The sequence below is a fragment of the Cebus imitator genome, unplaced genomic scaffold, assembly GCF_001604975.1.
Source record: "Cebus imitator isolate Cc_AM_T3 unplaced genomic scaffold, Cebus_imitator-1.0 Scaffold229, whole genome shotgun sequence".
NCBI lineage: Eukaryota > Metazoa > Chordata > Mammalia > Primates > Cebidae > Cebus > Cebus imitator.
In genome coordinates this window covers 308,813-336,333 of record NW_016107544.1, presented here as the reverse complement: position 1 = coordinate 336,333, position 27,521 = coordinate 308,813, and the positions used below count along the sequence as shown (strand labels likewise).

Below are 27,521 nucleotides of genomic sequence, written 5' to 3'. Positions count from 1 at the left end.
AAAAAAAAAAAAAAAAAAAAAGCTTTTGAGCAGGAACAAAAGGAAGGAAAGTGCACTTGGAAGAGGGCTGAGCGGGCAGCTGGAGGGATCAGGTGCGCTCCGACTTCTGACTTGGGGTTTTATGCATTGGCATTCTTCCAGGGTCTTACGTCTCTTCGCCCCTGACCCTTCCCTTGGGTTGGGCTGTCTACATGCACAGTGACCTGCTAGCGCTTGGGAGGGGCGGCATGTGCAGTGTGTTTACTGGAGTTGTATGTGTGCTCACCTGAGGCCTTCTTCCCTTACCAGTTAGATGTCCCGAGAAGATGGTATACCAGTTAAACTCCGCCATGTTGCCTCTTAATACGTGTGCCCACCCACCCAACTCCTGAGATCTTATCGGGAAGCTGCTGCTCACCAGGTTCAGGTGTTTCTCTTTGTTGGGAGACTGCCTTTCCTTGGTGCTGGCTACAACCAATTATTATTTTAGAGAGACAGTTAACAGCCGCCTGACCATCACCTGATGGTCACCTGGCATTCCTGGTGGGTGGGGGGAGCCCTCTCCTGCCCCTCTCATGTCTGACCAGCTCTCTATTGTAACACTGCAAACGTGAAGGTCATCTCCAGACCAGGGACTTTGCCATTAGGATGGGAGGCTGTGGATGATCTCTCCTTTATGTGTCTTTCGTTATATTTCCTCAATTACTGAAATAGTCTTGTAGGCATTGAAACATATAAAGCTTCAGATCATTATTTTGATTATTATTTCTCAGTGGTGTTAAGACTTGACTGACATCAAAAGAGTGGTTTATTATTTATTTAGTTCCCCCCCACCCCCACCCTATCAAAGCATTCCTCCTAGGCCAAATACCTCCGTGTAGAAACACAGAAAGGCACTTCACACACAGTCACCGTCAGTGAGTCAATAGCAGGGGAAACACAGTTGCCTGCTCAAGTTAATTTCCCCCTCTTTAAAATTTTGACAGTAAAATTCGGCTCCGAATTACAGGCCCCCTAGGAACCCTGCTGCTCATGAAGGCACAAAAAGCGGAGTCCCCCTCTTGATCCCACTTGAATGTTCAGTCCTTGAGTCCAGAAAACAAACCCTGCTTTCATTAAGAGTCACATTTGCATATGCTAACAAGCAAAAGGAGCTGGGCGGAAACAAGCCAGGATCTGTTTCCGAGGGCTCTTTACAAGAGGTCTCTGACTCCTCAAAGGAAATTTAAAGTATTCCTAGGCTGTGACTCAGCTCAGAAAGGGTAATGAAGGCTCTACCAGTTTTATCCACAGCCCCTCCAGCTTCAGGAATCCCAGAGACCCAGCAAAGGGAATAGACGTTGTTATTGAAAAGTCTGATTAATGATAAAGTTGTTGACGGGGTTGTGGTCTAAGTTTCTCCTCTTTAATCACAGAGGGCTGAAGATGAGCAGGAAAAAAATAGTTTATTGCCATTTTCTTCTCATTTGCTTTATTTATTGTCAGCAGCCAAGGGGGCAGTTAAGAATAAACAGCCTGAGTCTTTATTCAGTTTCTGGACTGCTTGACAAATACCATCACTATCGGGGCATAAATAGTGTCTACCCAGCACTCTAATGGGCACATTACGCATCGAAGTGTTCTCAGTGATCGTCATAAAGGGACCAGCCCTCTCCTTATGCCCTTCTCTGCCTGGGTTATTTATGCTGTGACTTGACTCCTGCTGAATCAGTAATCGCCACTTCATCTCAGAACTTTGACCTGAACAGTCCATGGGAGCATTCCCAGCCCCTCAGCCCAGGTTTTAGTGATTTGCAAATGAGCATGGCCTCAATGACCACTTCCTACCTGAGATCGCACCAGTGCTGTGAGGTGGCTCACACCTGGGATTAGGAATCATTTTTACAAAAATATGAACCATCACTTCTCGTGTGTCAGTTTAAAACTCACAAATTACAGCCTCGCGCAGTGGCTCATGCCTGTAATCCCAGCACTGCGGGAGGCCGAGGCAGGCGGATCACGAGGTCAGGAGTTCAAGACCAGCGTGACCAACACGATGAAACCCTAGCTGTACTAAAAATACAATACATTAGCCAGACATGGTGGCATGCACCTGTAACCCCAACTATTCAGGAGGCTGAGGCAGGAGAATCATTTGAACCCAGGAGGCAGAGGTTGCAGTGAGCCAAGATTGCACTACTGCCCTCCAGCCTGAGTGACAGAGGGAGACTCCATCTCAAAAAAAAAAAAAAAAAAAAACTCACAAATTACATATTGTTAAAGTGGGAAGGAGCAGGGCAGGAGGGATATAACCAATTCAGAAAATGTTTACACCAATCCAAGACTTCAACAGGTAGCTTAGCTTGGAATATTGAGTCCAGATTTGTAGAAATTAAAACCATAAAGCACCTGAGTAACACGTTACCCCCACAGTCCCCAGGCTAAGTGGCTGGCAGTGCTGGAAGGGAAAAGGAATAGAATTAATAACTTTTCACCATTGCCTAGCCCTGAATGCCAGGGCCTGAGGGCAAGTGATTACCTGTCACTTGCTTGAGGTCAGGAGTTCAAGACCAGCCTGGCCAACATGGCGAAACCCTGTCTCTAGTAAAAATACAAAAAATTAGCCAGGCCTGGTGGCAGGCACCTGTAATCTCAGCCACTCACTCCCTGTCAGATGCTTCAGGGGTATGTAAGCCTGGAGAGACTTAACGAAAGCCGTAAATGTGTTCACATTTTTAGGAGACAGGATGCCACATGGGACGTTTTTATGGGGATGCAATTCAGAGAAAAAAAAATGGGCACAGATGTCTATCGTAGCATTAGTTATTAGGGTACATGCTGGAAGCAACTGTAAATGTGCCGTGGACCAGTGGCTCTGTCCTGATGATGCATCACCTCAGTGGCCAGTGGCCAGGGGCATTCAGCTCGTGGGAACACTGACAGCTACGAAGAAAATGTATTTCAACAGTCAGTGAAAAACAAAAACTCCAAATTATGCATCATAATTTGAAAATAATATAAGAAAGCATAAGAATCCACATAAAAATAAGAACAATTTTTGTGTCCAGGTGAAAGGAATGGGGATGCTTTTTTGTAGACCTCCCTCCCACAATATTACATAGTTTTCATTTAAAATAGGGCTCCAGGCCAGGTGTGGTGGCTCACACCTGTCATCTCAGCACTTTGGCAGGCCAAGGTGAGTGGATCACTTGAGGTCAGGAGTTCAAGATCAGTCTGGCCAACATGGTGAAACTCCGTCTCTACTAAAAATACAAAAAATTAGCCAAGTGTGGCGGTGTGCACCTGTAATCCCAGCCACTCAGGAGGCTGAGGCAGGAGAATCACTTGAGTCCAGGAGGCAGAGGTTCCAGTGAGCTGAGATTGAACCACTGCACTCCAGCCTGAACAAGCAGAGTGAGAACCATCTCAAAAAAAAAAAAAGAAAAGAAAAAAAAAGAAATCTGCTAAAGATATTGGAGGCTGGGAGCTGTGGCTCTTGCCTCTAATCCCAGCACTTTGGAAGGCCAAGGTGGGCGAATCAGTTGAGTTCAGGAGTTTGAGATGAGCCTGGCAAACATGGTGAAACCCTGTCTGTACTAAAAATACAAATATTAGCCAAGGGTGGTAGGGCATGCCTCTAATTCCGGCTACTTGGGAGGCTCAGGCAGGAGAATCGCTTAAACTCAGGAGCTGAAGGTTGCAGTGAGCTGAGATGGTCCCACTGCACTCCAACCTGGGTGACAGAGCTACACTCCAACCNAAAAAAAAAATATATATATATATATATATATATGTAGATATATATATATATATATATAGATATAAAGCAGACTCCAGCAAGCATTCCTGAATGTGCTTGTCATTACTGCTATTCACCGGGTACTTCTAGTCTTTCTCCTTCCTGGCATGGTAGGATTGTACTTCCTTTCTCCTGTATTTGTGGGGTGGCAGGGAGCACCGGCCAATGAGATCGGGGGAGGTGCTCCAGGGTGGGGCTGGAAGCGCAGGTACAAGACACTGCAGAGCTGCGGCTCCAGCCTTTGCTGCAGAAAGACTGTGACAGTGGCTGCTTCATCCGGGCGGGTCCCCAAGGGCAACCAGCAGAGGCCTCTTTGACCCCCAGTGTACAGGCAGCATAAGCAGGAAGTGAAACGTGTTGTCTTTTTTTTTTTTAAGACAGAGTCTCGCTCTGTCACCCAGGCTGGAGTGCAGTGACACAGTCTCAGCTCACTGCAGCCTCCACCTTCTGTAATTCAAGCAATTCTCCTGTCTCACCCTCTTGAGTAGCTGGGATTACAGGCATGCACCACCACACCCATCTAATTTTTGTATTTTTAGTAAAGACGAGGTTTCACCATGTGGGTCAGGCTGGTCTTGAACTCCTGACTTCATGATCCACCCGCCTCGGCCTCCCAGAGTGCTGGGATTACAGGCGTGAGCCACCACGCCTGGCCACATGTTGTCTTATGTTTTGGTGATGGTCTCGGTTCGTTTCCCCAGCAGGACCTACCCTATCCTCACTGATCCCTGAAGGCATGGTTAAGATACCAGTAGTCTGCATCTTGAAGTAAGCCAGTCACAGGGACATGTATTGTATCATCCCACTTATATGAGATACCTGGGGTAGTCAAGTCTTAGAGACAGAAAGTAGAAAGTGGCTGCCAGGGGCTGGGGGGACAGGAGAATGGGGAGTCTGTTTCATGGGTGGGTTTCAGTGTGGAAGATGAGAAAGTTCTGGAGATAGCGGGTGGTGATGATTACAGAACATGAATATACTTAATGCCACAGTGCACTGCACTTAAAAGTGATTAAGATGATAAATTTTGTGTTGTATATTTTATCATAACTTAAAAAAATAGTCTCTATCTTTGCAGCAGTGGAAACAGACTAGGAAAAAGGATGCATTTGATTTGATGGTATTCCAAAGCTGGGGGAGGCACGTAACTACCCCTCTTCCCTACACCCAGCAAAAGCCCTCTTTTACCTTCTTCACATTCATGCCATCTTCAACCAGCAGGAATTTGGGGAAGCAACACAGAAGTTGCTTTGGCCAGCAGCTGGGAAGGGAGCCAGCCTGATTCCCATCAATTCATCGGACCTGGAAAACCATGCCAGGTCTCCAGCCCAGAGGCCAGTGGCTGTCTATGGGATGACTTGAAACATCTCAGCCTCCTGGGTGGGGCTGCCCCGCTCTTTATTTTCAGAACTCACCACTGCATATTGTGAAGACTGTGAATCAGCCTTCTAAAATGTACCCCAACACCCTTGCCCTCATTAGAGCCCCTGAGATGTGGTGACAGACAGTCCCTAATCCTTGGGGCCACACCAAGGCTGGAGTGCACAGGCTCTGTCGCAGGGGCATTTGGTCTTGTGGCTTTGTTACAGCTTAGGCATCTTATCCCACCAGCCAAGCCTAAGAGGCCTCTGAGGATCCTTCCAGCCCTGGACTAATAATTCACATCGAGTTAAACAGCTTTGTTCACTGCAGGACTTCTCAGGGCCTTTACAATTTAAATGTTAAAGGAAATTGCCAGAGAGGGGTGTAGGATGCAAGCTTGGACCCAGGAGAAGATACTGTAGGATTCATGTTCTAAGGAATACTGGGGAGTGCCAGTGTCCAGGTGTCCTGCCTTCACTGGGGCCCAGAGAAGACTTGATGGCGAAAGTCCTCCTTTGATCTGTAGAATCGAATCCCTGATGCAGCCATTCCCCTTCAGAAATTAGCATATGTGGTGACAGCTCACCTGGCAAATCTGGTTCCCATGCCAGGAGACAATGAAGAAGGTGCCTCAGGCCAGTGCCCTGCACAGAATGTTCCCCAAACATTCCTGGCCTTCCACGTTTGGAGGTGGGATGGCTGCAGCTGCATTGACCTGATCTTCAAATGAGAAGAAACTTCTCACTGCCCTACGCAAGAGCATTTCCTGGGGAAGCTTCACCTGTGTTCCTTAGCGAACATTTCTTTTAGGCCTTTGGTTCATGTTGTCTGTGACTTGGCCCCTGCCGTGTTCCTGCAGCTGAAACTCAAGCACCTGCAGAGAGGCTGGTTGAATCTCGCCAGCACCTTTGTCACTGCTCAATAAGGTGCACCCAGTTTAGCTGGCTTCAGGAACACGCAGCCTACATGGTCGCACAGGGCCCAAGCCCAGAAGAGCCCTGCACGTTTGGTTTGGTGCTCTGTTCTCGCCACCTTGAAACCTTGAAATTCTTTTTTTTTTTTTTGAAAAGGAGTCTTGCTCTGTCACCAGGCTGGAGTGCAATGGTGCGATCTCAGCTCACTGCAACATCTACCTCCTGGGTTCAAGCAATTCTTCTGCCTCAGCCTCCCAAGTAGCTGGGATTACAGGCGCCCGCCACCACACCCAGCTAGTTTCTTGTATTTTAGTAGAGACAGGGTTTCACTGTGTTGGCCAGGATAGTCTCAATCTTCTGACCTTATCATCTACCTACCTCGGCCTCCCAAGGTGCTGGGATTACAGGCATGAGCCACCATGCCTGGCCAAAATTCTTAATAATCTTTAAATGAGGGACTCCCATTTTCATTTTGCACTGAAGCTTGGAAAGTATGTGTCGGGCCCTGACCAGAGGTCCTCTCAGGCCACATGGTGAGGTGCCAATCAATGACCTCAAAACAGAGCTTCTGCCCCACTCCCTGACAGGGCACATTTGCATTGCAGAGAACATGCACACAGCCAGTTTAGCGGCCTTGAGCCCTTGCAGGGTGCAGGCCACAGCCGTGAGCAGAAAGCACACCATATTTTTGTTTTTGAAGCAAAGTCTTGCTCTGTCTCCCAGGCTAGAGTGCAGTGGCACAATCTCAGCTCACTGTTCTCATGCCTCAGCCCCGGAGGAGCTGGGACTATAGGCATGTGCCACTACACTAATTTTTGTGGTTTTGGTAGAGATGAACTTTTGCCATGTTGGCCAGGCTGGTCTTGAACTCCTGACCTCAGGTGATCCACCCACCTTGGCTTCCTAAAGTGCTGGGATTACAGGCGTGAGCCACCACACCCAGCCACCACATTTGTTGGAGTTATGAAAATCTCCTTCGCCAAAACTCACCCAGGTTTATGGATCACTGATTAGGGAAAATGAGAAATTTCTTGTGTGTCCTGTAGTAGGGTATCCAGAAGAAGCAGGCTGCATGCGGTTGGGCAGGGAACATATGATGGACTGGACACAGGGCCAACCTGTACCATAGCTCCGTCACGGCCCTCCCCCACCACTGCCTGCCTGCTCTGCCCCTACAGACAGAAGCGACATGTCCCCCTGCTGACACAGGTGGCTGTCGGGAGCCTGCACTCCCTGGTTGGTGCCCCCACAAGCTGCCCTGGGTGCCTCCCAGGCTCCATGTTGCTCCTGCTGGTGGAAGTCACTGTGGCTGCCTCCCCCTGCCCTGCTCTGGGTCAGGCAGGCTCATTTTAGCTCTCTTCACCCACCTGCAGCTTCCACCAAATTAAACCGTCCTTACACCAGGTACTTACAACAGAAAAAGAGCCCCAATTATTTGTATTTTCAGACCAAAATAATGTTAAGTGGTACCAGACACCCAACTCTGCCCTCCCATACCTGGTCCCAGGGTGGGGTTCTTTATAGACGTGGCATCTTTCCCTCGGGGCACATGGCTCCTGTTCAGGACTGGGCAGGGAACTGAGGTCAGGTCTCGGGAATTGGAGGAACAGGTTGAGGTGATTTGTGGGTGGCAGTTGAGGGAGGGATCTGCTTGGCTCAGCTTCTGTCTCTGACTTGGGAGAACATGTCTGATAAGGGGCATCCTGCTGACCACTGCACAGTTATCTGTGATTCATGATTCAGTTCAACGCCCGTGGCAGCCAGAGTGACTGTCTCTTTTCCATGAGAAGGGAACATCTCAAGATTACACAGGCGGATTCTGCACAAGGTTGGCCCCTGCTCTGCCTTTCTTATGCTAAACTCAAGGTTACAGAGGCAAATGGGAACATTATTGAATTTCCCATGAACCCTTTCCTCTGTGCCATCCCGCCAGAATGACAGGGAAGCGATGTATCCCTCAGGACTACAGACACGCTGGAGGGAAAAGTTCAAAGGGCAGCGTGAACTCGGCCTTTCTTCCTGGAAGGTTCTCAAAGTCCCTCCCAAGAGAGCTGCTCTGCCTTAAATAATAGAACCACTCAGTTGCTTTCACTGGGCACTTATCGGGTACAACACAAAATACAAGGCACTTTACTCTCAGAAACCCCATCTTGCAAGTTGGAGAACTGTATATTAAAGAACTAAGTCATTTGCCTGTGGACACCCAGCTAGGAACTTAGTAGAGCTAGAATTCTCGTCCAGATTGACCTGACTCTAAAGCCATGAGCTCCCACGGGGCCGCCGTGCATTTTTCTCAGCCTGGTGGCTATAAACCCAGTCAAAGAGGACGAGGGAGGAGTCCAGTGGAAGCTAAGGTCCCATCACTGCCGCTGTGCAGGTTCAAAGCCCTCCCCCCCCCACATACACCCCCCACAGAGCAGCTTCTTGTTTCAATTACTGGGGTCATCCTTTTAGGCCATGTTCTGAAGTCCCCTTCACCCCAGGTGAAAGTGTTAACATTTTCTGTGGGCCACGGCCACCTTCTGCATACAAAACCGCCTGTAACCTAACTGATCATAATTAGATTTTTAGCACATAATTACAAGATTAATGGATTAATCATAGTTTATTTGCAAATCATTAAAAGCATTACTCAAAAACACTTTCCCTAAAGATTGTTTGGGTTGCCCAGGGCAAGATAATTAACAAGACAGAGGGAAAAAAATGAAAAACACAAAACCATCAACCTCATTAAAGATAATCAAATAAACCCTCCAGTTGACTGAGCTAGCTGTGCAGCCTGCAGTGGGCTGAGAACCCTGGTCTGTTCCTTGGTGCTGAATTGACTCTTCAGGTACACGTTAATGAATTACTCTGCCTAAATACTTCCCCGTCTTTCCTTTTTTCCGGAACAGCCTCCATTTGATGGTGAAGATGAAGATGAACTGTTTCAGTCTATCATGGAGCACAACGTGTCCTATCCAAAATCCTTGTCCAAGGAGGCTGTTTCCATCTGCAAAGGCGTAAGTCGATTCGGATACCTTTTGTGATCATGGACCAAGAGCTTTGGTAGGAGAAATACTTGCCCCGCACTTCTAAGAGAGATGGCAGAAATACCGCAAACCCACACTACTGCATTTTGGCCATCGAGGGTGGGGGCTTGGTGTCACACAGGGCACAGTGGGGAAAGTGAGGGCTAGGAGAACGGATTGGAATCCCAGTACTTCCTGGGACTCTGGCCCAGTCACCTAATGACGGTACTGCACTTTTAATTCTAATCCATTTCATAAAATTGTGGTGGGGACTGCCAGATATCATCACAGGCCCTTAGAAAGAGTGTGCTCTCATCTCCTGTCCCACTTGGTGTGACTTAGTTAGTTCTTTGTTTACCACGCTTTTTATGAGCTATTGCATACATACAGAAATGGGCACGCATCATCAATATGCTGATAAATGAATCTTGATGAGACGCATCCACCTATGTAATTGCACTCAGCTCAGAAAACCATGTTTCCAACATCCTGGAAGCCCCCTCTGGTCCCGGCTGCAGTCACTACCCCGCCCAAAGATAACCTGCCTCCCAACTTCAGATAGCATGGATTGGTCTCGCCTGTTTCCAGCTCTGCACAGACCGAGCCTTGCATTGTTGCTCCTGGCCTGGCTGCTTTCTCAGTGTTGTGATTGAGGATTCTCTCTGCATTGCTGTGTGGGCTTAAAGTCCCTCCTTTCATATTGCTGTGTCGTGTTCCACTGTGTGAACACCATCATTTTCTTTTCCATTTTACTTTTGGTGGATATTTAGATTGTTTCTGCTGTGGTTTGAGGCTATTGCAAACAGAACTGCTGTGAACCTTCTGGGGCATGTGTTTTGGTGAGGATATGTACCCACTGTGGTTGAGGAACTGCTCTAGGAATAGAATTGCTGATCATGACTTGTCTAGTTTTGAATGGTCAAGAGTTGGGTCACAAAGTTATTTTCAGGCTTAGTAAGATGGAGTACAGTATGCCCTTAACATTATCTGGTGAGTGTGACCACTTGGGAGGCATTTGCCACATGTCATCCAAGAGCAACGCACTTGGAAGAGATACTGAGGTCAAGAGGAACTGGCTTACGTCTTCAAAGAGCTCATAGTCAGTGTTTGTGTCTTTCAATAGGCAAGTTGAAATTAACTAGACACCTTCCTTGTTAAAGCACTTATTTTTCTAAACTATGTCTTTGATTGATAATATTTTAGCCCAGAAAATACATAGATATATGCTTTTTGGTGTTTTTTTATTTTGTTTTGGTTTGGTTTTTTGAGACACCGTCTTGCTTTGTTTCCCAGGCTGGAGTGCAGTGGCGCAATCTCGGCTCACTGCAACCTCCACCTCCCGAGTTCAAGCAATTTTCCTGCCTCAGCCTCCCAAGTAGCTGGGACTCACATGCACCACAAGGCCTGGCTAATTTTTTGTATTTTTAGTAGAGACAGGATTTCACCATGCTGGCCAGGCTGGTCTCGAACTCTAGACCTTGTGAGCCACTGGCCTCAGCCTCCCAAAGTGCTGGGATTACAGGCGTGAGACACCGCGCCTGGCCCCGTATGATGCTTATTATAGCATCCTCTGTGATGCTAGACTGTGATGCTTTCAGCACATACAGTTTTTAGTAATTGCATGCCTTTTTTTTCTGTAACCAGATATATGTATAGCATGATGGCTCCAAAACAGATAACATATGAGATGTCTGTTTAAATTCTTCTTCTTCCATTTGGCCGTGGGTTCAGATAGCTTTCCTGTTCCCTTATCTTGAAAACCACCATAGGAAGGGCTATGCTTGCCGATGTCATTTTTGTGAGTTGGCTTCACTCTGTGTAAGCCACTGAGTGCCTTGGTCAGCTCTCTGAGATGCTGTCCAGGAGTCCACAAAGTTAGAGCTGTAGGCAGCGCTAGGCAAATGGAAGGCGCTGTCTCTGGGAAGCCCTTGTGAGCCACTGTTCTCTTTTTCTCCTTTTCCTAGCTGATGACCAAACACCCAGCCAAGCGGCTGGGCTGCGGGCCCGAGGGCGAGAGGGACGTGAGAGAACATGCCTTCTTCCGGAGGATCGACTGGGAGAAACTGGAGAACAGGGAGATCCAGCCACCATTCAAGCCCAAAGTGGTGAGTCCAGAAAAGCAGCCTGTTTCGGAACCCCATTTCCCCAAATTCTGGGAGTATCCCACTCATCTCTTTTCTTGGCGAGAGGAGGCCGGTGACCTCTGGCTTCTACAGGGTGAGGAAACCGGCCATGTTTCAGCCTTGTTCTCAGTCCTGTGGCCTCAGCAGCCAGGATCCCTGCTGCCTTCACAGAGTAAGGACAGATAAGGCAGGGAAGGGGACCCTGTGCACACTTCGTCCTCCAGCTGGGCAGCTGCAGAGCACCCCCACACCATTAGGGAGTGAGGCTGGCTCTGCTTTGGGTCTGGACTTTGTGGACTCGCACCCAGCAGGGCTGTATTCATAGCCCTCCATCCTCAGCTGGACTCAGACTTCGTGTCTGTCTCCAGCTTTCCTGGATTTGCCTGGCACTGATGGGAGCACTGAAGCACAACCCCATCCTAGCCAGCTCCTAGACCGAGCCTGGACACCACTCCCACATCCTCCACTGCCACCACTGCAGGGACTAAGTGACGGCCGCCAATCCTGACGTTGCTGGCTTTTTTCAGATTCTCCCTGTTTGATTCCTTTTTTTTTTTTTTTTTTTTCTTTTTTTTTCATTTTTTTCCCTTTCCTTTTTTTTTTTCTTTTTTTTTTTTTTTTTCTTCATTTATTTACACTGTGTGCCCAGCCCTGTTCTCAGTGCCTTACAAATCATCCCAACAGCCCTGTGAGATGGGTTCTATGCTCCCCAGTTTGCAGTAGAGAAAACAGGCACAGAGAGGCTAAGTTGCCAGAGGACACACAGCGGATAGGTGGTGGAACCGGGACGAATCGGTGTCCACCCACTGCACCATCGCTGTATCTCAGAACTGCCCTGACACTGAGGCTGCAGGCTCTGATTATTGAATGCAGCCAGCAAGTGCCTTTCATAATGTTTATATCTCTAGAGGTAAACTGAGAGCCTTAAGATGTCAGCCTCGTCACTCACCACCTGCCACTTTGCAGCGCCCCCAAAGGCGTCCTGTGCCTTCCCGCTCTGCCTCTGTCTTGGCATCGGGTAGCAGCCCGTTGTGCCTCTCCCCAGAGACTGCAGAAAGCCACTTTATTCCACAGTCAGTTTCAGAAGCATTGCATGTTGGTTTCGCTCAAATCTATCTCCTTTGACAGGTGCCCCATGAGCAGGCCAGGGGACCCGCCTGGGGTAGCAGAGTTACCAACTGGGTACACACAGCCTCATTCTTAGAGCAGCAACTTCCTCGCTGTGTGTGCCTCTGTGTCCTCTACCCCAAGAATAAAACTGCTGTGGGTGAGCCCACTGGATTTTATTTTTCTAAGATATTTTTAGCACACACTGAAGAAAAACTAAAATTAATCAGGTCAGTTGACTTCCTCCTGAATCATCATTTCAAATAAGGCCCTTATGTATCTGCCCCCCCACCTTTTCTTTAGCCAGCCCTGTGCACTGATTTTAGGGGGCTCTCATGGGCTCCTGTCCCTCGATATACATAACCTGGCTTGAAGGTTTTGGGGGGTGGGGAGAGTGATAAGTGATGCTGCAAGCGGCCTCAGTAGAAAATTCTGTTAGGGATTTTTTTCCTCTTTTGCCTTTAATATTTATTTGTCGTCTTGAATTATGAAGGTTATGCAATGGCATCTTGAACACAGCTTAGTTTCTTTATAGGAGCAACGTAGAGATGTTCCTGACCCTGCCTTGAGGGTTGAGCAAAATCCAATTACTTGTCAGTCAGTTTCCAGAAAGAGATGAGTTGCAGCAAAACCAACCATAACACACGCCTTCTTCTGTTTATTCCCACCTCATTATGGCAGAAGAGGGTGTTTATTTGCATAGTCTCCCAGGTTTTAGCCCCACACTTGGATATAGGGAAGACCAGAGGGCGACTTGGTTCCGGCAGGCAGGAATGTAAATTGTTCCCTGCGGTCCGTGGAAATCCCTGGAACAAAGTTGTACCCACGGCAGGCAGCTGAATTAGAAGCAGTGTTTATTTATATTTCATTCCTGGAGCGCTACTGTTTTTGTTTTTGTTTTGTTTTGTTTAACTGAATGCTGGTTAAAATTAAGGAAGAATGAATTGCACCTGGCTGTGAAGAAATAGCCCCTGAACTCACAAATGGAGGCAGAAATTGTGGACCCAGGCCTTAAAACTGGAACTTTCAGGCAAAAAGTCCTGCTTGGTGAGAGCCCTGGCCAGAAGGAAGGGAGAGATTTCATCTCTTCCCAGAGAGATTTCTCAGGCAGAAGCCAGTTTTCTCCTGACCTGTGCCACAAAAGAGGAAGGAGCTAGAAAGAACAGATAGACAGGAAATGGGCCCACAGGGGTAACATTAATCATGTCAGTTGACTTCCTCCTGAATCATCGTTTCAAATAAGGCCCTTAAGTATCTGCCACCCCCACCTTTTCTTTAGCAAGTCCTGTGCACTGATTTTAGGGGGATCTTCTGATTTTGAAGCACATGGCTACCGGGGACCCACAGACACCAGGTCCAAAAGCAGAGAGCTTGACTGGCAGAGAGATAAATGGGACAAGTTCTGGTTTCTGGAAGGGCAGCGATGTGCCTCTTGAGAGCTGTTTGCTGTTGTCCTTTCATGGGGCCAGGAGGCGGGGGGAAGTTCGTGGCAGCATGTCATGGAAGGGCACGCACCCCAGCCTCCAGTGGTCCCTGAGGACCGCTCTGTTTGGTGGCAACGCGCTGGAGCAGAGGCACCATGCCGAGAGCCATTCCAGTGGTTGGAGAGGACATTTAGAACAGCAAACAGCAACCGAAGTCAAAGCTGCACGGTACGCCACGGTTAACACAAACAGCAGGAGAGAACGAGCCACATAGAAAAGTTATTCTGGGATGTGGTTTTCCGTCTTACTTGGTGAAAAGCGCACTGTGGCTCCCTGATCCAGAGCTAACTGAAAAGGCAAATGTGTTTACAGAGCTGAGCATTCTCTGACGGGTGGTCATTTTGTTATTTCAAAGAGAGACGAGCAATGCAAGCCTAAACAGTGCTGCTGGGAGAACAATCAGGCAAACGTAATGCAGCCAGAGTCTCTCACCCGGAGCCCGTTTCTGAGCACTCTCACCTCTGAGCAGTTCTTAGAACCCTGGATGACCAATCTTTTCCGTCTTGGTAAAGTCTGCCTGATGCTTTTTTAGCAAGTGCTGGTGAATCCATTTCTCTGAAACTTGCAGGGCTAAGGACAGGTCGCTGTTCTCACATGTGGCACCACTCCTGGCTCCCAAAGAATTAAACCTTTGCTTATTATGAAATACCAGTAGCAGGACTTCAGGTCCTCACAATTTGCAGACTGCTTCTACAGAACAGATTGAGCTTGTAGGACAGGAGCCTATCATCTTTGTTTTATGAATTTTTAAACTTTTTGAACCTCCAATGAACGAGTCTTCCAGAAAGAGGGTAGGGGTATTCCATTGCTGGACAGCCACAGAGCTTATCCGGGGGAATCAGCATTCCTCTAGTGTGCCGTCTTCTAATCCTCTTCCTGACTGTCAGAGTGACTTTACTACAGTTAACCCTTAGACCGCAGCGCCACGCAAAATGTGCGATCCCACCGCAAAAAGCATCTCACCGTGCCGTGATCCGTCACTAGGTTAGCACGGGACTTTCCATCTCACGGTGACATGAAGGTCAGGATCTGCAGTGCAGCCACGGGCTGGATTCTGTGTAAGGTGACACATAAAGGAGAACAGAAAGAGGAGAGTGACCAGCGTCGGTTGTATGGGGCAGTGGCCATCTACCTTAGCAATGGCCGTCTCCCATGGTGATGGTCATCTCCCCTGACAGTAGAAAGTCTGGAGGCTCAGACAGGAGGGAAGAACCTGGCCTGTAGCAGTCAACAGTGGGAGAGTCCAGTCCTGGACAGAGCTATGTATGTCCCTAAAAAGCCACCATGTGCCACCACGAAGATGATGATTTTCTGGAAGATAGGACAATCACTTCTCAGGGTTCATTTTGTGAAAACAAAAGCAAAGATAACCACACACAGTGGTGCTGTGCTCCCTGGACACGAGCAGCCAATACCTAGTTCTTCCTCTTCAGGAGCAAAGCACAAAGCAAGCTGGTTTCAGGGATCTCTTTAAGGAAGCACAATCTGGAGCATTCTCTGCTCCCAGGGCACAAGGACCATCAGCTCAGTGAGGACCATCAGCTCAGCCTGATGTTCTCAGCCACAAACCCAAGTCATCAAAAAGAGGCTCGTAGGCCAGGCGTGTGCCTCACGCCTGTAATCCCAGCACTTTGGGAGGCAGAGGCAGGTGGATCTCCTGAGGTCAGAAGTTCAAGACCAACCTGGCCAACACGGTGAACCCCCATCTCTACTAAAAGTACAAAAATTAGCTGGGCATAGTGGCGGATGCCTGTAATCTCAGCTACTCAGGAGGCTGAGGCAGGAGAATCGCCTGAACCCAGGAGGCAGAGGTTGCCGTGAGCCAAGATCGTGTCATTGCACTCCAGCCTGGGCAACAAGAGTAAAACTCCGTCTCAAAAGAAAAAAAAAAGGCTTGTAGTGTTAGCCTATGTAAGAAGAAATTTTACGTTTAAAACAGATGTTGCCTCTGGAAAGGGTAATCTTCAGTGACTTAGGGAGCAATAAGTGTCCACCTGCCTCCCAGCGTCAGGTGAGCGAGGATGCAGTGTGGGAAGGAGGGTGCAGCCAGCAGCTTGGCCCAGCAACCAGAACGCTCACCAAGGGAAGGCAAGTGTTTTCTGCTTTCCCAGAAAAATACAAGCTCCAGGATTCTGATCCACCATCACTTTGAATGTCGTAAGCTTTTATTCCAATTTACCCTAATTAATGTGAATGAGAAGGCCAAAAACAGCCTTCACATTTCCACTCCTCCCGCCTGTGATCAGCCGCCGTTTATACAAATACCAGGAGCATAAAGTTAATTGATTATTCTTTTTTTAGTTCTAGCCATTGGCACCGAGGAGCAGAATAGCTGGTTCATAGGCAAGCCGGAATCATTCACTGTACTTGAATGGTGATGAGGGAGGGAGAAATTAATCTATAATGTTAACACAGGAAATGTATTCCAGAGTGGGCAGGCAGAGCACATTGAAATAGACCTTTCACAGGTGACCAGTTTTTGTGGAGTTACTGTAAGTATTTTATTTAAAAATTAAAGACAGAAAAAAAGGAACTTTCAGGACATTTCATCCAATGACCCACAGCAAGAGCCAAAGAGAATAAGAACGTCAAGGACGTCCGTACAGCAAGAACACAGTTGAGGCTCCTTTTCCCAGTCAGCCACAAAGTCCTTCACTTCACGGTGCTGTTAACTTGTTTAGAGAGCTTGACAATCATTTAACTATTGAAGCTGGTACAGGGATCCTTTTTTTTTTTTTTTTTAATTTTTATTCTGAAGTAATTTTCAATTTTAGATTTGTAGAAGGGCAGGGCCGGGAAAGTAATTTAAAGAATTTCTGTGTTCCTTTACCCAGATTCCCTAAATGTTAACATTTTAGCATGTTCATGTTATCTTTTTTTGGGGGGAGGGGGCAGAATTTTGCTGTATCGCCCAGGCTGGAGTACAGTAACACGATCTCGGCTCACTGCAACCTCCGCCTCCCGGGTTCAAGCAATTCTCCTCCCTCAGCCTCCTGAATAGCTGGGATTACAGACACCTGCCACCACACCTGGCTAATTTTTTTTAATTTTTAGTAGAGATGGAGTTTTGCCGTGTTGGCCAGGCTGGTCTTAAACTCTGACCTCAAGTGATCTGCCCACCTTGGCCTCCCAAAGTGCTGGGATTACAGTCCGATCTCATTATAGTTCTTTTTCTATGTCTCTCTCTGCATAGGTACAGACACACCCATACACAGACACATATTAGGTTGAAGCAAAAGTAATTGTGGTTTCTGCCATTACTTTTTGTGACTTTTTGCCATTACTTTTGTACCAACCTTAATATCTACTTATTTTTTTTCTGAACCATTTGAGAGTAAGTTGCAGATTTAATGCTTCTTTACATCTAGAGAATTCCTTGTGTATTTCCTGAACATAAGGACATCTCCTGGTACTATTTTCTTGCAGTAATTACTCCAGCAAGCTAGGTATATAGTGCAGCGGCTCTGCAGGTGAGAGGAGGAGGGAGAGTCCTTGGCATGGCTGTGTCATTGATCAGGTACCACCGGCAGCCTGCGCCGCGTCTCATCAGTTCTCTGGGATGGCAGGCAGCTTCATTCTCTTGGCCTTCCTGTTGGGCCAGTAACAATGATGCCATTTAAAATAGAGATCTCACGATGGGAAGGTTTGTCGACAACATACAAACACTAACCAGCCTTTGGAGACTGTAGTAAGTCACATCATGCTGTGTCTAGGTTTGATTGAAACCTCTGAACTCATCCAAGACAGCATCTTTTACTGGGCTAATGAGAGGCAAGCAGTTTTTCCTGTTCCTTGATCGTTACTCTCTCAAATACTTTTCTGCTTAAAAGAAAAATGGGAAGAAATGAAGCATTTAAACTCATAATTGATATAACTAAGTAGTGCTATCGCGAGCCTCGGGGAGCTTCGGTGATGAGTGATGCGTAAATACAGACCCCTGTACTTCACATTGTGTGAATTGGCAGTGAAGGTCTCCAACAATGATGGCCATTACAACTTTTCTTGGAAAAGAAGCTTTAAACCCTCTAAATCTGACCATTAACATAAAGATCAAGTGGAGTACATGTTTTTATTCCATACATTACAGCCCGTGATAAACCAGAAACTTCACCCTCATACACACATGGCTCTCACACCTACAGGAACCCACTTATTTACTGTGTGGCTTATGGCCTGTGTCTGTCAGCAAACTCGTCAGTGGAATCAGCCTTCCTCCAGAACAGTTTTCCCTTTCTGAGATAATACCGCAGTGCCGTAGGTGAGATGAGTACTGTTTGATTTTGTCAGAGAAACCAAAGACTATATGAAGTTGGCAGGAGGTGAAGGGGATCCCAGTCCCTTTAAAAAAAATTTATTATTAACATACTTTCTCTGTATGGTGAAATGAACAGCTAAGTGGTAGAAAAGGGCATCAGTGAAAAGATATCGCCCCAACTGCTGACCCTACTCTTCATGATCTTTTTTGTAACCTTCCAGAAAGTTTCTGCTTGTGTAAACATATACACAGATGAGGTTGTGCCATGTTACACACCTTGCGTCTTTCACATAGTGATGTATCCGGGAGGCGTTTCTGCATCAGCCCACCTGGGTTTATGGCATTCTTTACGTGTCCGTTCCCAATTCTGGACTTCCAAAGCCAGGAACTGACTGTTCTCCAAATCCTCTCCTTTGTCCGTTCTTATTCTCCAGACTGTGTGTACCAAAATGCACTGGCTTCAGTGGGCCTCCAGGTCTTCGGTGAGCATGCTTCCAGAACTGTGGGTGACTGACATGAGCAAACTAACCCCACTTTATAACCCCTAACCGTGTGCTCCTGCCTGTGTTGGTCATGCACGAAGCCCGTTCCCTGAGCATGCTCATCTCCAGAGAAAGGGCAGACCAATGGCCAGACCCCTTTGCTGGATGGCTCCTTAATATGGACGAAGCCCAGGTGAAACGCACCAGCCCATTTCCACTGTTAAGTCATTTAACTTAAATGAAGATGACGTGCAACCACGAGTGGGAGAGTTGTGCAGATGGTGGCAACATGGTTGCTAACGTGCTCCACTGCACCCCAGCGCTGGGACTTGAACTACAAGTAAGGGTCCCCCTACGATGAAGCACGTCCTCCTGCATTTGGTCATCGTGAGGGGTGGCTCCCAACTCGTTAGGTTTCCTCTCCACAGTGTTGCAACATCCCTTTACTGTTCATTTGTTCTGCACCCTTCCTCCTCTTCTGGGTTTTGCTTGGTTTTGCTTTTTAACAGCAGTGTTTTGAGCTACTCATATCTCGCGTAATTCCCATAGCTGTGCCCGTGGGGTTGGATCCTACATGGCAGACGCCGGGGTAAAGGGCAGTGGTGAGACCAGCACGTGTATTGCTCATGCTCAGTGGCCCCTCACAGGTAAGAATCAGCCACGAAGCCAACTCCTGCATTGCACCTCAGTCTCCCGCACGCCCCATCACAGAAGGAAAGGGGCTGTAAGCAGCGTGTCTGCCACGTGAGGCTTCAGTGGGGGCACACTGCAGGTCCAGAGGCCACGTCATTCCATGCCATGTAACATTCGTTACCAGGCCCGATTTCTCTTGGGTTCACTGTATTTGTTGTCAGTTTGACCACGTAGGTAAGAACATCAAAACGACAAAGCAGTTAATTCCTGAGTCCAGAGATCGGAAAGAGGGAGGTAGCTTATTCATAACGTTCATTCATCGTTCAGATAGCGATCGCATGCCTTTTACATGTCGGCACTTGCTTCACAGCGTGTCCCTTTTGTCTGTCCCACCTTCTCATTGAGGAAGGGCCTCATACTCACTAGTTCCCTGGATCCTCACAACAGCCTGGGATGGTGGATGGCCGCATCCCCGTCTTACCTTCACAGAGAGATGCATTGAGTTTGCCAAAGCTATACGTTGGGGCTCCTGATCTCTAGCCATATCCTTCTCCCCTCTGTGTCCCCACTTTCCCTTGGGTGTTGATATCACTTGGTCTCAGGGATTTCCAGAGGAACTCGCCTGGGCTCACACACCAACCGGTTGGGTCTGGCCACCCCCGATGCCCTCTTCCCCTTTATCTCTGTCCCACATCCATCATGTGGTACGTCGCATACCAGAAGGCAGAAGCCTCAGTTGGCGAAAGGTCTGGGTGACCTTTGGAGGTGGATATGGTGTATACTCAGCCCAGTTTTGCTCACAAGGTGTAAATGTTACTTTTAGCTGCCATGTCGTAGGGCTCTGAGGCCATGGACACCACCACCTCCCTGTTGTCACAGGCTGCTGTGGAGGCTGCCCTTCCAGTGGCAGTGGTGATTACCTGCCTGCCTCATCCCTGAGGAGTGTCGGGGGGCTGGCTGCAGTCACCTTTCACTCATTCACTTGGCATTCATGCAGTCATGCTAGATGCTCCCTCACCCTTTAGCCTCTCTGTCTCTTCTTGCCCCTTGCTCAGCTCCAAGATGGTGCCCGAGGCCATTGCCCATCAAGGTCATGGTGATGAGTAAGGTTAGATCAGATCGTAGGAAGAATCACTTCCTCATTAGGAATGCAGTAGTCTCAAATCTACTGCTTGCCCTTTCTCCAAGGATCCAAAAATCTCTGGGTTTCATTATCTTTTTCAGTAGGTGGTGGTGGTGGTGCTGGTGATGAGGTCAGATGCAGTTTTCCACATCAACATCTTGGAAAACAAGTAGTTCAAGATCTTCTCCAATTTGACTTACAGTGGATTGTCTACTTCCAGGCCTGCTTCTGCTAAGAGCTGTGGAAGTTTGATTTATAATGCACTGGCAGACCTTCCGTGGTGGAAAAGGAAACGCTATTTCTCACCACGCCAAATCTGGGGTGGAAACAGCTGTGCTGCCCCCTGCCTCTTGGTGGGGGAAGGAGACTTATTTCTGGTTTGAGCTCCCTGAGAATAAAAAGTCCTTCTCAGTGTCAGGAGCAGATCTGACTCTCAGGTCCGCCTGCCGCCCTTCTGGGCTTTCTTCCCCGTTGCTTGCTGAGATACACCCATGGCTCATTTCTGCCCCGTGGTTGACGTGCCTGAACTTCAGCGGTTCAGTTTTTACTCTTTGCCCTTGGCCCTGGCCTGCCTCCTGTCTCTCCACCTAAGTGAAACCAATGTAAGAAAAGCTTCCATTTGTTAAAAGTGTGATTTCTCCCTCTTTGAGTTCAGGGAAAATTCCAAAGAGATTTACAGTGAGAAAGGAGAGGAGGGTGTTTCCAGCAGTGAGCCGCACAGCAGCACTCAGTGTGACTGCAGGGCAGCCACTGGGTTGATCCAGGAAATCCCTAAGTTCTCGCTCAGCTCTGCAGTCCTCAACACAAGTGGAGCACGAGGCCTTAACCAGGAAGGGATTTTTGCCCCATGTTATCACGGTGCTTAGCTTACCAAGCAGCGGGCGCCCTCAGGACTGACCCTTCTCTGGACACCAGCCTTGGAACTGGATGCCCACAAACCTGCCTCTCCAGGCTTCTCAGTGGGAAGGTTTCTGTCATACCCATTTTAGAGCCTGGGAACTCTCCTTGTCGTTTGCTTGTTATTTTTCTTTGGCAGTAAAGCCATGGCTTTTGGAAATGCCCCATTGGACGATGATTCGTGAATGCCATAAAGACGGTACTCAAGGGAAAAGGTCAGACCTGTGCGCTCTTTTCACAGAACACAATGATGCATTTAGAGCAGGACAGACAGATACCCACCCTAGACGTCTATCGATGCAGCTCTAAATTCACCAACGTGTTCTGCGAAAAGGGGAGAGGACATTTTACCTTGGCTTGCCTTGCCCGTCCTTTAGGGACTCACATCCCTTTATCATATTTTTTCCAAAAATTCCTTCTTGCTCATCTTTGCATGGTCAGTGAGTATCAAGAGAAGCACAGATGATCTCTTATTAAGGGAGCACACATCCCAGCCTCTGGGAGCCCTGATTGTAGATTCACTTGAATTCTTCCAGGCAATGAGTATTGATTAATCAGGTTCCACAAAGATGTTTCCACAGCCAACTCCACGGAGCTGTCACTTGCTCCAGATGCTTTCGCCCTGGGACTTCTGATGCTTCTCCATTCTCCGCTCTTGCATGCGGCTGCTCCTGCCTAATTCCCTAGTCTGGCTTCATGTCTGCCCTCACACTGATCTCAGCACCCACTCAGCCTCACACGATAGTCTTGGTATGCCCCAGAGTTCCTCAACATCAGGTACTGTTGACATTTCGAGCCGATCATTCTTTGGGGTGGGGGCGGTGTCCTGGGCCTTGCAGGGTGTTCCGGGGCATCCCCGGCCTCTACCCGCTAGGTGCCAGGCTTGCCCTGCACAAGTCCTGATGACCAAAAATGAGTTCCCTAGGGGTGGAATCATCGCTGGCTGGGAACCACTGGTATATCCAGAGGAGGGCTCTTTCTTTGGCTGTTGTCATCCCAGCAGCCTCTGAATGTGGTGTTCCAAGGAAACTTGGTTTCTGTTTAATTGATGAATTAAGTACGGACTCCTGACTAATTCCTAGGAAGAAACAGCGTGCCCCTATTTATTTTTCAAAGAGCCTTTCTAAGTATTTGCAAGTGGCCTGTGTATGTAGGGTGATATGAATTGCAGATTCTGCCTCTGCTGAACTTGGCTTTGAGGTGCTTTGTGCTTTTCCAAGGAAATACACCATGGAAATGTGGGTCGTGAGAGTGGAAGCTTTGCTGCCCCACATGTGGGAGGCAGGGCCGATGTGACAGTAAGCCTTGTAGTCTATATGGCTCCACAGAGTAACTTGAAAACCCCTGCCTCTCGTCCCCTCTGCCCCAGCACACACATCCCCCACATACTTACCATTCATTGCGATATGAACTCTCCTTGGGTGAAGAGTAGATGTTGCTTATTAAAATGGAAATAAGCCAGAAGGCCGGGCACGGTGGCTAATGCCTGTCATCCCAGCACTTTGGGAGGCCAAGGCCGGCAGATTGCTGGAGCCCAGGAGTTCGAGACCAGCCTAAGCAACATGGGGAAATCCTGTCAATACAAAAAATAGCCAGGTGTGGTGGTGTGCACCTGCAGTCCTGGCTACCCAGGAGACTTAGGTGGGAGGAACGACTGAGCTCAGGTGATTGAGGCTGCAGTGAGCTCTGTTCACACCACTGCACACTACTCTGGGTGACAGAGTGATACCCTGTCTCAAAAAAAAAGCCCAGAAAAGAAAGCTGTTTGTTATAAACACCATACTTTGAATTTCTGACATGCTTTCCACCTCAACAGGTACTTAGGAGCAGATTTGATTTGATGAAAAGTAGGTGGGAAAAGGGTAATCAAAGTAGATTCTGGCAGGGAACAATGGCCTGTAATCTCAGTACTTTGGGAGGCCAAGGCAGGCGGATCACTACTAAGAATGCAAAAAACTTAGCCAGGCGTGGCAGTGAGCGCCTGTAATCCCAGCTACTCTGAAGGCCAAGGCAGGAGAATCACTTGAACCCAGGACGTAGAAGTTGCAGTGAGCCGAGATCACGCCATTGCACTCCAGTCTGGGTGGCAGAGTGAGACTCCATCTCAAAACAACAACAACAAAAAAAGTAGGTTCCCAAGCAGACCTCCTAGAAGATAAAGTGTGAAAAAGGAGCTGTGAAAGCACAGCCCGTGAGACTCAACTGCCTTATAAAAACACTAGCAGCATGTGCTGGCCTCTCGCCTCGGCTGGTCTGTGCAAAACCCCATACATTTCACCTTCACGACAGCCTTGGGCAGGAGGTGTGATTATTCTCCCGGAGTTACAGATGAGCAAACTGGGTGGACCCCCACCTTCACAGTGAATCCAGAGCTATTCCCTGCCAAAGACCCGAGGGTGCCTGGTTCGTTTGAAATGTGCGCTAGCTCAGAATTAATTCATGTTGGTCCTGTGGTGCCAGCAGCTGGTCCAAGGGAAATAATTTGCAACATCTTGAAAATCATTCTTAGGATCCTCAGTGAAACTCCCAGTTCTCCCTGTTTCAGAGTCACGCTGGGATACTGGGGACTTCAACACGTCACAACCCTTGTGGGTGGCTGACAAAGTGAAGAGAGCACCCCTTCCCCGCTTTTGGAGTCAGGCTGCCAAGCTGTGCTGCCTAAGAGGCTGTGTGTCTCAGACTCCAGTGCAGAGGTTCTGCCTGCAGCCTCAACGTGCTCGGAGCGCCCCAGTGGACCCTGGAGGAGAGGAATGGCCGAGACAGACAGCAGGCCTCTCCCTGCTTCCCCAGGGCGCCATGTAAACCTCCTCCAGCCTGGGACCACCCTGCAAATGAGCTCCAGCCGCCCACCTGCCTGCTGGCCAGCTCTGTCTAGCTGTGCTCAATTCTAGCTGGCCAGGTGCAAATCTCCCAGCCTTGCCGCCATGCCTACCTCATTGCTTGAAGCTTAATTTAGGGGCTGGGGTTTCTAGAGCAGCCCAGTTGGAAGGCAAGAATAACACAGTTTTTACTTCATTACGAATATTGCAGCAAAGAACCAGATGGGGCAGTAACTCGCCCCCTCGCTTGGCCCAGGGGTAACTGCCTGCAGCCCCAGCTGACGCCCTGGCCTTTCAACACAGAACTGTGACTGACAGCCCCACCTGTGTGGCATCCGTGCTCTCAGCTCCGCTTGCTCAGTGAAGTGGCTGTGAAGGGACAGGGGCTGTCCCCTTGTTGCTGCCTCATTGCCAACCATGCATTCCCACCCAGGGTTTCTGTTCGGGGTATTTAGAGACTTAGAGTTGGGTAACTGGTCGTAGTCTGCTCTGCCTGGCTTTTGAATCCAGCAGGCCTGCAAGTCCTCCAGCATTCCTCCAGCCTAACCAGCCCTGAGTCCCCGGGGCCGTGCTCCTCCCCAGAGAGGGCTCTCGGAAAGCCGCCCCTGCATCCTGTCCCGTTGACTGACCTTTGCTTCTTTTTGTCTTTTCTCCGCAGTGCGGCAAAGGAGCAGAAAACTTTGACAAGTTCTTCACACGAGGACAGCCTGTCTTAACACCACCCGATCAGCTGGTTATTGCTAACATAGACCAGTCTGATTTTGAAGGGTTCTCTTATGTCAACCCCCAGTTTGTGCACCCCATCTTACAGAGCGCAGTATGAAACTCACCAGCGAGAACAAACGCCTCCCCAGCCCCCAGCCCTCCCAGCAGCGGGAAGTTATCTTTAACCCTAAAATTTTAAGGCCATGGCCTTGTGTCTGATTCCATGTAGAGGCCTGAAAATTGTAGGGTTATTAGTCCAAATGTGATCAACTGTTCAGGGTCTCTCTCTAACAACCAAGAACATTATCTTAGTGGAAGATGGTACGTCACGCACAGTGTCCACTTTAATTCTGTAGAAGTTACTTCTGGCTCTAAGCTAACCCTTCCTAGAAAGCAAACGGACTCTTGCCCCATTTTGGGTACAATTTGATATACTTTACATACCCTCCATCTGTGGATTTTTCACCATCGGAATCCCCCACCAGAGATGTTCAAGGGAACCTGCCCCAGCCCCGGGGACTGGAGACCTCTCCACCCAAGACATCTTTGGAGTCAAAGAACAGGAAGCCAAGAGGGTGAGAGCAAGGAGGGATTGGGGGTGGGGAAGGCTTCAAAATATCTGCCGCTTCCATTCTCTGCCTCCATGGAAACAGCCCCTAGAATCCGAAAGTCCGGGATGAACCTAATCACTGTTCCCAAACATTGACAATTCCTAACCTAAGCTAGTCTGGCAGTTACCAGTTTAAAAAAAACAGACGCCTCAGATGAGTATTGGGTGAATCTGTCATCTGGTGCCCTCCTTGGTTGATAACTGTCTTGATAACTTTCATTCTTTGTAAGAGGCCAAATCGTCTAAGGACTTTGCTGAACAAGCCTGTGAAATCATGTCGGATCAAGGATAAGCCAGTGTGTATGTACGTTCATTTTAATCTCTGGGAGATTATTCTTCAATCCAGGGTGCCATCAGTAATCATGCCACTACTCACGAGCGTTGTTCGCCAACACCCCCCCCACACACACACCAATATTTTGCTACCTACCTTGTTAACCTCCTCACGAAGCTGAAGTGCACGCCCTCTCCCCTTTTGTACTTATTTATTTAGTAGGCTGCAGTGTCGTTTATGAAAGTATGATGTACAGTAACTTAATCGAAGTGTTGACTCTAGCGTCAGCCCCTTCTGATTGGTTTTCCTCCCTTCTCCGGCCCTTGATGTCCACTTAGGGATAAAAATGACACGGTTTTGGTTCCCATTTCCAGTTCATGTTGAATGACACACCTGGAGCTGTAGAATCAGGAAACCTTGGATGCCTAACAGCTCAAAGATGTTTTATTGCTAGAAGGATTTTAATATGTTTTGCAAATGCATCATGCAATGAATTTTGCATGTTTATAATAAACCTTAATAACAAGTGAATCTATATTATTGATATAATCGTATCAAGTATAAAGAGAGTATTATAATAATTTTATAAGACACAATTGTGCTCTATTTGTGCGGGTTCTTGTTTCTGATCCTCTTTTCTAATTAAGTTTTAGCTGAATCCCTTGCTTCTGTGTTTTCCCTTCCTGCCCATTGGCACTGTATCAGACAGATTAATTTTTAAATGTAGATCAAATTTCAAAAACGAATGGCTACTTTACATGATAAATTAGTCTCTTACTACCTGTGTGTGTGTGTATGTGTGTATATATATACGTATGTATTCATATATACGTATATGTATATATATTTGATTCTACCTGCAAATAAGAGTTTTATTGGTGGGGACTATTTTTGAGCTGACACTCCCTCTTAGTTTCTTAATGCCACCTCTCGTCCCGGTTCCTCCACCACTCTTCCTCTTGGGGACAGCAGGAAGTGTCTGATTCTGGTCTGCCTAGTACGTTGGGGCACATGTGCCATTGCTGCAGCACCTGGGCTGACCTTTGTGTGCTCGCGCGCGCACGCACGCGCGCGTGTGTGTGTGTGCGTGTGTGTGTGCGTGTGTGTGTGTGTGTGTTTCATTTTTCCTTCAGCCTGCGACTGTTGCTGACTCCAGGTAGCGGGGAGGGATGAGGAGACCCCCCTTGCTGTGTGTACTGGACACGTAGGAAGCATGCTGTCTGTCTTGTTGCCTCTGCAATGACCTGCCGTTTGCCCCAGCACACACAACCTTCATGAGACCAACACAGCTGTACCCTGCAGGCACCAGTGCATGCTCTTCAGAGGCTGTGGACTTTCTTCCAGCCATTGCCTTTCCAGCCTTGGGAGGAGCATGCTGCTTTGGTGAGACACCCCCGTTCCCCATGCAGGGTCCTCCGAGGAGCCAGGTTCTACCACAAACAGAAACAGAATGAAAGTAGCTGTTGGTCCTTGTAGAGAGCGGCTCAGTTTCCTCCCAAAAGCATCTCCCAGCTAAGCTCGCCTTGTTTTACCCCTCCGGCTGTTTGCATGAAATTCACAGAACACACAACCATGAAACTCTTTGAGGTGAGACCTGGAAACCCCTGAGTAGGAGAGCCAGGGTAGGGAACAAGCCTGGCAGAAAAAAGCCATTGCTTCTGCCGTCTTTTATGCTCTGTAGACATCAAGACTCCAGGGGGGCCTGGCTCCCCGTCCCTGCAGCCCTGCGGGTCAGTAAACAACCTGGGTTCATGTCCTGACCAGCTGCGCCTCCTTCGATCCGAGGGGAAAGAGACTGTTTTGTAAAAAGAGCCTAGGAGACAAAAGGGCTGGTCCCCCTGCTCCAGAATGGAGCAGCTGCAGGACAGACCCCCACGAGGCCCCCAGAGAGGAGGCAGGTCCCACGGAGGAACACATGGGGTTAGGGGCTCTGTCACCAGGCTGGAGTGCAATGATGTGATCTCAGCT

At 48.4% G+C, this 27,521-nt stretch overlaps 1 protein-coding gene across 1 annotated transcript in view; it reads left to right on the top strand.

Annotated features, from left to right (window-relative positions):
• PRKCA (protein kinase C alpha) overlaps nucleotides 1-26,088 on the top strand; it is a 486,225-nt gene extending 460,137 nt beyond the window's left edge. The window contains exons 15-17 of the mRNA XM_017497307.2: nucleotides 8,925-9,032; nucleotides 11,006-11,146; nucleotides 24,623-26,088. Of these exons, the coding sequence (XP_017352796.1) occupies nucleotides 8,925-9,032; nucleotides 11,006-11,146; nucleotides 24,623-24,787 (414 nt within the window). The 3' untranslated portion in view covers nucleotides 24,788-26,088. The remainder of the gene's footprint in view (nucleotides 1-8,924; nucleotides 9,033-11,005; nucleotides 11,147-24,622) is intronic.
• The last annotated feature ends 1,433 nt before the right edge of the window (nucleotides 26,089-27,521 follow it).